This window comes from Pelobates fuscus, chromosome 7 (genome assembly GCF_036172605.1).
Source record: "Pelobates fuscus isolate aPelFus1 chromosome 7, aPelFus1.pri, whole genome shotgun sequence".
Classification (NCBI taxonomy): Eukaryota; Metazoa; Chordata; class Amphibia; order Anura; family Pelobatidae; genus Pelobates; species Pelobates fuscus.
In genome coordinates, this window is record NC_086323.1 from 113,923,910 (window position 1) to 113,938,423 (window position 14,514).

The following is a 14,514-nucleotide window of genomic DNA, read 5'->3' on the forward strand; positions in this document are numbered from 1 at the left end:
ACTTACGGTATGTCAAATCTGAAATAAGGCACCATTTGTAGGTATAAAAACATAGCTTTGACTGCAGTCTTATTCCCAGAACTAACTAGATCAACATTACTGTGCCAGGTTCTAGCACTACGGCAATAACAGAAAAAAAAAATAAAAAAATTATTTGTAGAAAAACTGGTTGTCTACAGTCTTTTTTGATGAAAGCAGTAAATCCACATTTTAAGCAAAACAAAGTGCTGGTTCTGCAATCAAACTTAACTAAAAATGTGGATTCTTTCCTCAATTTCAACAATAAAAAAAAACAAAACAAAAAACAGAACTTCTCAAGGTGCTTTTTCTGATGCGATGGCAATGAAGCATTTCAACCTGTGTGCTGCCCTTGTGTCATGCGACTACAAGCTAGAACTGACCGGATACTGAGAAAATTTAGCAAAATTTTAAAGGATCAATATTAATTTTATGCAGTGTGTGGTCTAAAAGGAAAAATATAATATGACGTACTAACATATTAAAATATAATGCGCACTACCTGAAAAGTGTAGCTGCACTTTTAAATACCATCAGGACAAAGGTAAGGCAAATCGTATGCGGGTTTTGACAGTTCTGACAGATCACTGATCCTGTAAGGGCAGCCTGACCTGCCAGGAGAAGATTAGGTCAGGAAGAGAGAAACTTATTTTGTGAAACTTAAAGATGGTTTCGACCTTGTTTTTAATGCATTATATCCAATGCATAAAAAGTGTATTGAAGACTCAAAATAATAATTTAAAAAATATACGTTGATCTATACACATTTCCTCTATGTAGATTATCCCTAGGCTCTGACATTTTATCAGAGCCTAGAGTATTTCCTGAAACTGCATATGTAGGGAAGCAAGTGGAAGCTGTGAATTCTCTACAGGCAGTATACCATCTTAAAAATGTGTATTTCTTCCCAAGGCTTCTTTATACATTATTGATAGAATGCATTAAAATAAGTCGCACAATAAATCCCTTTAAAAACTTGGTTTTAAGGATTATCCCCAGCACTACATGCTTTAAACAAAAAAATACTAAAGCTTTAGAATTGTATTCATGGTAGGTAGTATTTAAAAACTAAACCCCAAATTTTGTTTATCTAGGCAAAATGTGCCAGGACAAAAATTCTCCAGCCCAGCTATAGCCAGAGTTCGGCTTTTTTGGCCTGACTTTTACATTTCAGTTTTTAATGAATAAATCAATGAGTTTACAGGAATTAAAACAGTGTATGCCACTTCTACTTCAGACATATGCAATATAGTAATTTGCAGCCTCCTCTGTGTGCCATTTTGCATAGAATATCGTTGTTACGGTCCGGACTGGAATCAAATTGTTCAACTTTGAAATTGCTCTCCTCCAAGCCCATAATCATCTAACCAACTAAATATGAGGTCACCAGAACGCATAATTGTGAGGAATGCTTAGTTCAGAGGTTTTCAACGAAGAGAACAAGGTCTGGCAAAGTATTATGGGAAATGTATTCCTGCCCCAGCTGGCGAAGGTTACAACCTGCAAGCTTAGCTATTCAATTGGGAACTCAACTGAAGACATGTTACATTCAGCCAGCACTTTAATATTGGTTGACTGTGGGAGACAATATTTTGCAAACCAGAAAAATGTAAACATTTTAAAATAAGTGTGCATTTTTAATTAATTAATTATTTTCCATGAAAGATGGAATGTATTTTACAAACGCAGATTCGAGATCAGTAATAGTTCATTTTAAACAAAAGCCTAAAAATAAAATAGCATATAAAAAAGGTAATAAGAAGGTGTATAGACTCCCCTTATTTAGTTCCGCTCTGTCATACATCGGTAAAGAGCATCCTGGGTAATTAAGTTTAGTTAATTGCTGAATAGTAGTTCTGAAAACTGCTCTGCATAGACAATATCCCCATACAAAGCATTTTTGCAAAGCTGCCCTCAAAATCCTCCATGAATTGGTCTCTTCCACAACATCCAACTTTTCATCCACTTCTTTGGCTAACAGCCTGACAATAATCCAGTGTTCTTATCACAGCCATTCCACCATATGTTACATTCTTTTCAACTTTAGTAGGCCAACACTGCTATTGCAAGTCTAGCACACACACTAAGCTCCTCTCTTAACATCTACAATTCCATAAGAAGTAGTATCTAGGGTACTTACAATGTTCCACTGACCACACCCAACACCGTTACATTGGTCCTCCCACCACACCCAGTGCCCATACACTGGTCCTTGCACCAAACCCAGTTTTGCACGGTTTGCTCCCATATCCACACACAAAAATAAGCTTTAAATAAAAAAACTAAAATAAAAAAAAAACATTTACAGTTTCCCCATCTGTAACAGATAAAAGGAAGTTATCCCAGCATGCCCAGCAATAAAGGGCAGCACGTCTGGGCTATATGACCTTGTGGCACTGTCTCTACGCAGTTAAACCTGCTCGGTAGAGAGTATCCCCAAATAATAATAATAAAATTAATAATGAACAGTATAAAATTCTGTGATTCACATATATAGGAAGCAGGCTTGTGGTGAAGGAGGTGGAATCTTGACAATGTCTCCATGTTCTAATGCACACGTGTTCCAACTCTGCTGTTAGACGGCCAGGACAATTCACTGCACAAAAAAAAAAAAAAAAAAAACTCACATCTGACGGATATATGGGATATACAGCTCTCTCTCTCTGTGTCTCTCTCTCTCTCTCTCTCTCTCTCTCTCATTAGCTCACAACCACTCATACCATTTCTTTACTCACCACTATTCTCCTACACTGTTGCGCAGTGCGGCTTCTTCCCTCAGAGCCGCCATCGCAAGCCTCAGATGTTCCTTCAGCTGGTCGATTTCTCGCTCTGAGCGGGTTTTGATGTTATTGAGCTCTGCATAAATATCCTTATATTTTTCCGAGGCATACCGTTTATCCTGTGGTTGGTAGAATGAGGGAAAAAAAAAAAATTCTACATATTATAAATAGGAAAATACAACAACAAGATATTTTAACAACAGTCAACCTTTGGTCAAACATACATTCTATAACAAGCAAAAAAAAAAAAAAAAAAAAAAAAATTAACATATTGAAATAATAAAATCAAAGTGATTGTATAATTAAAAAAAAAAATAGTGAAGGGATACAAACTGCAGAATATGAATTATGCTGGCCATTCTATGGGAGGGACGAAGGGAGACAGGTTCATTATTATGTTAGGGAACTACTGGGAATAGCCCTTGAGGATCACAGCACCTAAACCTACATTTTTATTCCCACAAAAAAAACAAAAAAACAACACTTACACAGTAGAACAGGTAACTCAGAAAGAGAATGAAGATATAAAGAAGTGAAACAGTTAATTGGCTTTAGCCAAACAAAAAACAAAAATAATGCAACCGTGGGAAAAATAAATTGAATAGTATCTAACACAGTATTTATTTAAACAAAAGGTTAAAAACTCTTACTTGAAGTAATGGGTTTGCCAGCAATAAACCCACAACTAGATAAGCAGAAGAAGCACGGGAGGCGGGTGAAACGCGTCACGTGTGACAGAGAGAGGCGGTCTCAGCGGTCACGTGACCGGAACCAGGAAGTGTCTAAGCTGTATCATTTGTGTGTGTAAATTCCTGCTTCTCTAGTTGTGGGTTTACTGCTGGCAAACCCATTACTTCAAGTAAGAGTTTTTAACCTTTTGTTTAAATAAATACTGTGTTTGATACTATTCAGTTTGGGCTCCTGCCTCTCTATTTGTTTATACTGCCTAGATATTACATGTGATTCAGAAGAGTATCCTGTTTTGCTATACTGTGGGTTTATCCCTCTCCATTGGAGCAATTCAAACCCAGAGCCAGGGGTGATAGGGCTCTGGTCCATGTGAGTTGATCCCCAGATATACTTTTAATCTTGCATACCCTGTATATACAGATAGTCTGCACTATATACTGTATATTTTTTCAGAGTACTCAGAGAAGATGCTGACTCCAGTGCAGTTGCTAGCGCACTCCAACTTTCTGGTATCTATTGCTAATTTGTGTCACTGTGTGTCACTTGGGGGTTGTGCCGCAGCACTGCAGATATTCTTAAGCGCTTTGACTCCATCTGGTTTTTTACGTGGGAAAAATAAAGTAGAGGTGAATGGTGAAAGTGTGAACAGTCATTGAAATCCCTTTTTAGAATCAATCATGAGTAGGAAATCACCTACACAGACTGTACAACGGAGGAAGCCATATTTTAGTCAAAACACGTTTTGCAATTGGACTCCAACATTACTTTCATTTTTAAATTTCTATATAAAGTGTTATCTTGTTTTATTCATTTGAGAATCATCTGTGTTCTTCATTAGAAGGGGATTTCCTACTCCACATTGATTCCAAAAGGGGTGAAGATCTCCCTATGGATTCTAAAGCAATATATACCAGAGCCAGGTGACTGTATGGCTCTTTATTTGTGAGTGCACCTTTATTACATGTTGTATATACTTGTGGTATAAGAAGCTTGGCTGCAGTATTATTTGTTACTATCTTTTTTTCTACAGAAACAAAAATAATAGAAGAGAGGAAAGTATTGTATTTATATATGTGCGCAATATTCTTTTTGTTGTAAAACTCCACCCAGTGGGGGGCGGGGCCGGACCGCCAGGCTGAACGGACGCAAAATGGAGTAGCTCCTGAAGGAATCTCAAGTTTTGGCCTTAAAACAAGCTTACCGGACAACTGGCTGCTGAACCCCGGCATGAGAGGCCACCCTGGTCCCGAGGAGAGGCTTGCTGAGAAGTTCTAGTCCCTCGCAGGGGCGATCCCTGTCGCACGATGAGGACCGCTTGGGCGGTGAGCGAGGTGGATGGCCGCTGCCCAGCTATCCTGCCCACCAGCGGTAAAGAAAGAAACCCGGGGTTGGGAAGGTCCGGTCCCGTGCCCCCCCCCCCCTTTGGGCCGGCGGGGGTGATCCCGGCCCCCACCCTGTGACCCAGCGGACCACCACAATGCCAGCGATCGGAGCGGAGGTAATGAGGCCCAGCGCACAAGCCCCCTTTAAAATGGTGGAGACCACATGGCAGGCGACCCTACTCACAGACGGGCGCACTCACCTCTCCTACAGCCACACAAACAGACTGCTGAGCGGGAACCGGCGGAGAGGGAAATAAGACCTCAGGAGCAGAGTGAATGAGGAACTGTCACGGTATAATGGCCTCCCTGCCACACTAATCTGCCCACCGCGAGGGGACCGCAATATACGGACTGACCACCCATAGCAAAGATAATTCCTGGGATCTCTTTCCAGACCGATCTGCCCACAAAGAGAACATGAACAGAACAGCAGCCAACGAGCTTCCCGGACCAAGAACAACATCCTCGCTGCAGAAAGGCTGGCCCCCTGACAGGCAACCTCTGACCCTCGCCTGGCCGACATGGGACTAAATTGGGGTGGATATTCTACAGTCTAGTCTTAAATACTAGGGCTACCTTAGTGCTTATTAGAGCCACTCAAGTTCTAGTCCAAGTCTAGTATAACTTGTAACCACTCTCTCAAAGCTCAGGCAGCCAAGACAGATGAATACTCATTAATCTTCACCTAACCTACTGCATCCATAATTTATCCCAGTTTTATTCTTTAATCTGCCTAAATAGCATGTATTAAGCTTGTTTGTAAAACAAAAAACTAGTGCTTTGTACTAACATACCCCATTGCTCTCCCTGTTATGTAATCTTGGTTTAGAAATCTGCATGTGGATTGCCTTTGGGGTACCAGAGGCCTGTATGTTACCCTCATATGCACTGCAAAAATAAAGAATTAAAAAAAAAAAAAAAAAACTCCACCCAGTGTACATTTGTTTGTTGTATTTTAGGTGAGGGTAAAGGGGATTCCCCACAGATGAGTAGAGCATGTGATTCACGGAGCGTGTACAACGTTTGGGTACTTGATTTCTTACCTTCTGCAGGTTTTGTAGATCCTCCCGTAGACAAGAGATCTCTTTTCGCATATATTGCAGCTCATTCTCCTTAACCCTCAGCAAAACCTAGTCAAAGAAACACAAAAGACAAATTAGTGAATAATAAACAGGCCCTACATGCTTAAAACACCTCCCCCCCCAAAAAATAAAAAAAATAAAAAATCCAAACACTGTCTTTCTGCAACAGTTGCACTACAACTCCCATACTCCTTTTAATACCTAGATGCCGGGTCACGTTTCTGTGTTATTTGTAGTTTTACAGTTGGAGGGCTGTATGTTGCATTACTATCTCTCACACGATCCTGTGCTCAAAGTCTTACCTCCAATTCAGTGCAGCTCTTGCCTCCTCCTTTCAGCTCGTCACTTGGCCCATTTCCAGCCATGAAGGCACGCAACTTCCCAATCTCTGCTGAGAGTTGATTGTTTAATTCCTGCACAAGAAGGCACACAGGAAGACAAGTGTTAATAAAGTGTTGATGGCCTTATTTATAAACAACAGTCTGAGGGAACTCGGATATGTCCTGTTGGGATTTCCATAAAACTATACCAAGGCAAAGCAATGTAACTAAATCCCCACTTTTTTGCCTAGATTAGGTGTTTTTAAAAAAAACTTTTACAAACTAATCTGTCAACATTGAAGTTGCTGTTTAGTAGATAGGAGAGTGCGCTGGATCTTGTGTATTTATTGTATAATATGGCCCCCAGCAGCACCCCATTTAAGCATGTTTAGGTGAGTGCAACCATCCCCCCATGTTTCCTATATATATTTGGGAGTCTAGCCAACTCCTTGGTTCTGCACCCCTCCCTGTTACAGGTGCCTCATCTCAGGTCCCTATTTAGCCTTGTACTGCAGAGAGCCTCAGATGGAATTTTTTCCCCCCCAGTAAGTGGTTAATCTCATAAGAGCAGACATTAGACTGTGAGAGTAGGACCTGCCAAAGATGGGGTACATTGACGTTGTGGCAGGCTTATGCAATGTATGATCATATAATGTAACTAAATCCCCACTTTTTTGCCTAGATTAGGTGTTTTTTAAAAAAAACTTTTACAAACTAATCTGTCAACATTGAAGTTGCTGTTTAGTAGATAGGAGAGTGCGCTGGATCTTGTGTATTTATTATATATATATATATATATATGGTTTGCCATGAGTAGTTTCACTAAAAAAAAAAAAAAGAAAGGGAAAAGGGAAAAGAAAAAAAAAGAAAGCTACTTTTCAAGTTAACAGCAGCTGCCAGGGGTTGGCCTCTAAAAAGAACATTCCATACGTGAGTTCACCAATATTGTTGTTTTTTTACAATGCAACTGGAGTTAAAAATGACAAATAAACACATGCTTGAAGCTTCTGCTGGGAGTAGGAAGTAGCTGACACCTATCAGCAGCTCCTGGTCCTCCCACGATTTTCAGTGGGAGAACTGTGCATGTAGTTTCATACATGATAGAAAGAAACACTATTTTCCAGGCTTATAAAGTTAGCAGCATAGAAGAAAGATACAATTGTGAAATTAAAAACCATTACAGAATCTATGAGAGTTTCTCAGTCAGTCAATCACTGGAATCCTGGCAAAGGCTTCTACATTGAAGCTGTGCCTGAAGGAGGTGGCAGAGCGGTTAGGAAGACTGGCGTTAAACCATTCATTAATAAGAGGGCACTCAGGACCTTACAGGTGTGACTATATGACTTTATGGAAATGAAATTATTATGGTGCTAGAGTGTCCCTTTAATAATGCTATAGATTTGTTTAACCAATATCTATTTACATGTGTGCTTTTTATAGCTTTGAATGTGCTCACTGTATCCACCATTCTTTCCAATGTTAAATATTTTATTAGACATTGCCAGCATGAATAGGGGTAGGAGATTTTATGGATGTAGGAAAATAATAGTGAAATACTAATGAATGGTTATTTTTTTAAACTACCTTTTACAAGGGCATTTAAAAAAATGCCTTTATTAAACCTAGAACTTATTTTTAACCTTGCAAGAGAAACAGTCTCTACAGGACGGTTTACCCGATTCTGTTTTAGTAGCTCCTGCCCTTCCATTTGGCACTTTTGCAGGTTCCGCTCCCTCTCCGCTCCAGTCTGGGTCAGAGTGCCAACCTCCAGACACTTCTGGGAGTAACGCTCAGACAGGGTCTGCAAGTCCCGCCTCAAAGATTCCATGTCAGACCTAATGAGGGTGAAGAGAGACACAAGAGTATAGAAGAAAAGGTGCAAGCAAGTCAGGTATAAACAATGCTGATTAGAATGAAAGTGAAGAGGCAGGCAGAAGTTAATAAGATGAGGGAAGGTTCATACTGGTGCTGCCTGCGGATGATTTCATGTCCTGGCGAGTTCCCGTGCTGGAATGACCTGGCCTTCTCAACCTCTCTCTGTAGCTCCTCTTTATGTGCTGTGCGAATTGCTTCAATTACTAAAAGAAAGAGTTTAAAATAAAATCTACTGAGGCAATTAATGTACATGTCAGGTCAGTGCATAAAACAGTTAGTATAGATCAGGGCTCAGCATTTCAAGTCCTGAGCTGCTAGCCAGGCCTAAATTAACTCACCACCTGAAAATCTTTGGTGTGAACAACAGTTTGCTTTTGAGGCAAATTAAAGAACATATCTGGGTGTTTCTGAATTCAAGGGTCCATACAAGTATAGTTACCATACTATCCTAAAAATAATGCCAGTTAGCGCACATCAAACCGTTAGGAGAGTCATGCAGTTGTGGTGCGAGCAGGGATGAATTCCTGTTCACACTGAGCTGACATGGATACCAAGTCAGCTGGAGCCATGTTCAGTGGCCCCAGAAGAACATACTCGTTTTAAGCATGGCTGCATACATCCCTTTTATCTCTTTTTTCTCAGGAGGCAGAGCCCCCAGTCAAAAAGACCCTCAGAGGGCCTCTCAGCATGACCCACAGCCAACAGTTATTGGCGATGGGCTGTGACTGCTGCCCACCACTGTCAGAGGGACTACCAGACAGCCACTAGAGGACACTTCTGTGTTCATAGAACACGGAAAGTGTGCTATAACGTCGCTGGGCGTCCTCACACTATGTGAGGACCTCCAGCGTCGCTGAAATCCCCATAGAAAAGTATTATTCAATGCTTTCCTATGGGGAGGTAACATGCGCATGCGCGGCATTGCCGCACACGCGAATTAGGTCTCCTCTACACTGGCCGCGCATGCTCAATAGGTCTCCCCCGCCGGATGACGTCGGCGGGGAAGAAGCGTGGGCGGATCCTGACCCAGCGCTGAGGGACATTGGCGCTGGATACAGGTAAGTCACTGAAGGGGTTTCAAACCCTTTAGCAACATGGGATAGGGGTGGGAGGAAGAGGGGACCTGAGAGTCCCTTTAAAGAAAAACCCTTAAAATTACAGTGGAGCAAACACATAGCACAAATTTTAGGTTTTTGTTTTGATTCGGAAACTGGACAATTGCTTTCATCCTTAAGGGGTTAACGTATGTTTGTGTGATTGCTGACGTAAATATGGAACAACAATGCATGTGAAAGTGTAAAGTGTCAGCAAATGCAGAGTTCTATTGGGCGGTTTGTCAATGTGTGTGTGAGCAGGCGTGTATTTGTGTGAAATGTTACCATATGTAGATGTAGAGGTGTGAATTTGGGTAGTATAAGTGTGCCGTACGTGAAGGCAACAGTGTATTTGTGAAGAATGCTGGTATGTGTATCTGTGAAAACTATTAATACATGAATTTTTTTTTTTATGTTCGCTATTTTTTAAACAACTAAGAGTCTGCTTTAATGGTTAGGGGTACTGCACAGACTGTCCAAAGTATATCCCTCACTGCCACTCTGTGCTGGAAGCAGCATGAAGAAACTAACAATGTGACATTTTACAAGCAAAGATTGCTTGAAAAAGACACATAGTTGAGACATTGCTACTTTGGGGATGCCAACAAAGGAATATCATTTGGAATTATAAATAAATGCTGGACATTTTCTCTTCTTTGCCAGTTTGTGACAGCGTGTTAGAACCAGAGTCCTTGCACCCTTTACTCACTGCTAACATAGGTGGGTGTTCTTCTCTATTTCACAGCTTACAAACACGGTCACCTACATCTGGTAGCACTGCCGAGAGTTCTCTCCACCCACCTCTCCAGGAACAGCACTTCTGCCAACGTTACCTAACAATACAGACTACTTACTTCCATCACATTTTACTTCCACTAAGTTGCCAAAAGCAATGGCTTAGAAACAACAATCAGGCCCCTTTATGTGGGAGAAATATACAGGTCACACAGTAACAGAAACAAACTTCCTTTGACCAGGTCTGGTCTAGATGTAGAGTTTTGAAGTCATCCTCTAATGTGTGTGTACACACACACACACACACACGTATTTCTGTAAAAGGTTTAAGAACTTGCACATTGTTTAAAGTTGTAAGTTTACAACAGGATGAGCATCATAAGAAATGTATCGTAGAAGCAGTATTGAGGGTCTCTGACACAGGTAGAAGTAACTTAAAGAATTGTAGAGGGTTTAGCAATATAAATTGTATTTTAACTACCACTCTCTGTATCTTTTTTTTTTTTTATTCTTTATTTTTAGCGTGCATGAAAGTATAACAAGTGGGCTCGTCATGCCCCAACAGCTTTGACCAGCTTACATACAGACAATTAACAGTTGGTTGGCATGTGAAGTATTCTGCACAATTTTTATATACATTAGTTAGCATTAGTGTTATAATACTGCACTTTTTTTTTTTGGAAAACATATTAAACCATCGACATCTTGAACAAATGCGCTATGTAAAAATACAATATTAATTAAATCTAAACTGTGCCTGCTGAGCCAGGCTTGCATCACATAAGAGTTAAGCGGAGCGTGGATAGTTGTCAAACATTTAGTGGCACTACCGCCGCCAAGCGGACGGGTAGGATAATTATCTAATGGGGGGCTGTTCCAGAAGACTAAGGAGCGGGAGTTACCGCTGGGAAGTGGCACTTACCACAATTGGTGGCCTGTTTGGCAGGGCGGTGAGGTGACATTACAATTTGGTTAAGCCAATTTGGCGGGTTGTAATAAAATCGCTAGGCTGTTGTAGCCTTATTTGTGGTTTTGCGTTTCCACGGTAAGCTGTTGCAGTATGGCAGGGGGACGGTAGGCCTTCTCCCTGTCTGGGCAGTATGCTACCCGTTAAAGGGCCAGGTTACTGCGGTCAAGCAGAGATGTAGCTGGGTGGTGTACGGCCCTTATTGCAGGAATATGCTCTGTGTGGGGAACAAGAAAGTGGCGTAGTGTGGTCGCAGAAGTGAAGGGGGGGGGGCGATGGGCTCTGTCCTGATGGGAGTCAGGGTGGCGAGTCAGTCAAGGAGGTGTTCCTATATTGTGTCTGGTCCGTGTGGGCTATTTGAGGGCAGTGGGTAATTGCATCCTAGTTTGGGCGACCCTTTAGTCCAAGAGGTCTTGGGGTAGTGGGAATACATATAATATACATCACAGATTTGTGAGGAAAGAAAGAGGTGTAAACCAAAGTTCTCTTTAGTAGACAGTCCGTGGCTGTATACGGATATCTGGAGCCCTTCTTGGCCGCTGACCCCGTTTTCAGGTCTCAGCTCTGTCAGGCAGGGTGGCTTGAGCGGTCCTGGGAACAAACTCACGGATTCTCGCCGGGTCCAGGCTGGCCAGGCTAGGCTCCCCATTTGCAGCCGTCGGCATAATACCCTGGGCCTTCATGAGGTCCTCCAACTCCCGATACGTTCCCGCCCTGTGTGTTGCACCTTTAAAGGTGAGCTGGATGGTGTGTGGTTGGCCCCACCTGTATTGGATGTCCCGGTTCCGGAGCACTTGCAAGAGGGGTCTCAGGGACCGTCGCCAGCTCAGTGTGTGTCTTGTGAGATCCGGAAAGACCAGCAGCGTCGCTCCTTCAAAAGTTATCGGAGTCTTCCTCCGGATAGCCGCCAATAGTGAGGCCCTGTCCTGCAGGGATTGGAATCGGAGGATGAGGTCAGGTGTCATGTCCTGTGGGGCCTCTGCTGGCCTGGGGAGGCGGAACATGCCGTCCAGTTTCATGGCTTTGGCCTGTTTAGGCGGGAGGAAAGCTTCCATGAACCGCCGTATGAAATGAGGCAAGTCTGTAATCCCCTGTGATTCCGGTACTCCCCTTATCTTGAGGTTGTATCGCCTCCGGTGCTCTTCCAGTGCATTAATTCTGCCATCTGTCTGCTGTAATTTGTGTTGTAGGTTTTCCAGACTTTGTTCTACCGCTGTCAGCCTGGCAGTGTGGTCGGTGTTGGAGGTTTCCAGCTGGGTGATCCTCGAGGTGTTGTTTTCGATCGCCTTTCTGAAGTGGGCCATGTCACCCTGTAAGTTTGCACGGAGTTCCGCGAGCACCGCCTTTAATTGTGGTGCCGTGACCGGTTCTCTGTCTCCCGCTGTTGGGAGGGTAGGTCCCGTCTTTTTACTGGAAGTGGCACCGTCCCTCAGGCCTGGCGAGGATTCCTCCGAGGAGCACGATGAGCCCTCATCAAGGAGCGCCATCTTGTCCCACGCGGCCCTCTGCGAGCAGCGGAACAATTCGCCAATGTCATGGCTTACCGGGCTTTTGTCGGCCTTTGGTCGCTTGTTTTTGCGCCCCATGCTGTCAGGCGTATAGTAGTGGGGTTTAATTTCCTTATTTCTTTCGATTTTGCAGGTTTTAGGGCAATAGTTTGCAGAGCACAGGAGAAGTGCGACTGCTCTGGTCTGCTGCTCGGCTCCGCCCCTCCCACTCTCTGTATCTTTATTTGCGTTAAAATAAATGTAATAATCAAGAATCTGTATGGGTGTTTTTTAGAATACAAACAGCCTCCTCCAAGATGGCTACTACAGCACATGTGAACACATATGTACAAATCGTTTCTAAGGCTAAAAACCAGACATAGTTCTAATAGGTACACGTACACATTTGGCTAAATGAATATGTAAAACAATATCTAGATTAGTAATGCTGTGTCACCATTATGCTTCCATGACCATCTAAATTAAACAGATCCACACACACACACACACACACACACACACACACACACAACTACCCTATAAAAAATAAATAAATAAAACACAGTTACCAGAAGCTGTAGCGGCGGCCTCTTCTGCCAAAAGCTGCTCCTTCTCCTGCCGCAACCTCTGAACCTCCCATTCATGGTGCCTCTGCAGCTCGGATATTAATTGCTGGTGGGTAGCTTCCATCTGGGCAAGGCTACGCTCACATGACTCCTGTAATGTATATCGAAAAGCAGCTGCATTCAAAAGCTGGACATTATGCAAAACTGCAGAATTTCGATCAGACACATTTACCCACCATGTTTACATTGTGTATCTATGGAGTCAGACGGAGCCTTTTGTGAGTGCAATGGCAACACAAACACCAAACCTCAATTGACTAAAAGCATAACAAATAACCAATTATAGTTACAGTCCTAGTAAACCACATCAAGTCAATAAAGAAAGAGTCAGACGTTATGTACAAACTTTTTGTTTCTTACAATTTCTGCAATAGAACGGATCGCTTTAGCACATGTGAGTTAAAGCATTTTACATTAAATGCAGTAAAAAAAACAAAAAAAAATACCAACTCTCCTATCATCAGAAGAAAACACATACAAATAAAGACATCACCACATTAGAAAATACAATTTTAACATCCTCTGCATATTATTATTATTATTGCCGCCATTTATATAGCGCCAACAGATTCCGTAGCGCTTTACAATATTATGAGAGGGGATTTAACTATAAATAGGACAATTACAAATAAACTTACAGGAACAATAGGTTGAAGAGGATCCTGCTCAATCGAGCTTACATTCTATAGGAAACTAAAACAAATCTCTGATTTTGTCATCTCGTTGAACTGGTTATAGTGTTTGGAGTCTCCTGGGGATGTCCTTCCATTCAGTGTTAAACGGTTTTTAATGCTAAACAAGAGTCCCTTGCATCCCAACCACTCTGGGCTGCTTGTGCTAATGAGGATGTGTTAGCCTGAGCAGCAGTGGGCAGCTGTGATAGGCTTGGTGTCAGCTGACAAATTTAGGCCTTTGCTGGTATGAATAGCTATGGCTAGAAGGAAGTGTGTAATCTTTGCCTTAGCCATACGCCCAGTGGGCTTCGGGCAGTGGGTTGTTCTTGACCATAATTTAGTCCGGGATGTGGATTTTATATTTCCCGACAAATGAGGTTCCAGGCGTCAGGCAGGACTACCTTGGATGGGCTGGAGGCCGGGGCTGCAGAAGTTAGAGAAATTCTTGAAATCAGCTATTGTTGCCTCTGTTTTCCCATTCAAACGTAAAGGGACACTATAGTCACCAGAACAACTACAGCTTATTGTGTTCGTTCTGGAAAGTATAATGTTCCCTTCAGGCATTTTCATGCAAAAACTACCTTTTCAGAGAAAAGGCAGTGTGTTTACATTGCCCCCTAGGGAAACCTCCAGTGGCCCCTCCTCAGATGGCCACTAGAGGAGTTTCCTGGGGCAGTGCTGCAGTGTTCAGCCTCTCCACGCTCTGCATGGAGGCGCTGACTTTTCTCCATAGAGATGCATTGATTCAATGCATCTCTAGGAGGAGGTGCTGATTGCCCAAAAC

The 14,514-nt window shown here is 42.4% G+C and overlaps 1 protein-coding gene across 3 annotated transcripts in view; it reads right to left on the reverse strand.

Annotated features, from left to right (window-relative positions):
- Positions 1–678: 678 nt before the first annotated feature.
- TRIOBP (TRIO and F-actin binding protein) overlaps positions 679–14,514 on the reverse strand; it is a 36,721-nt gene continuing 22,885 nt past the window's right edge. For all 3 annotated transcript variants that reach the window (XM_063426452.1, XM_063426451.1, XM_063426450.1), the window contains 7 exons: positions 13,000–13,147; positions 8,236–8,350; positions 7,948–8,107; positions 6,255–6,365; positions 5,914–6,000; positions 2,754–2,917; positions 679–2,614 (listed from right to left, as the gene is read on the reverse strand). In XM_063426452.1, coding sequence (XP_063282522.1) covers positions 2,756–2,917; positions 5,914–6,000; positions 6,255–6,365; positions 7,948–8,107; positions 8,236–8,350; positions 13,000–13,147 — 783 coding nt within the window. In that variant the 3' untranslated portion in view covers positions 679–2,614; positions 2,754–2,755. The remainder of the gene's footprint in view (positions 2,615–2,753; positions 2,918–5,913; positions 6,001–6,254; positions 6,366–7,947; positions 8,108–8,235; positions 8,351–12,999; positions 13,148–14,514) is intronic.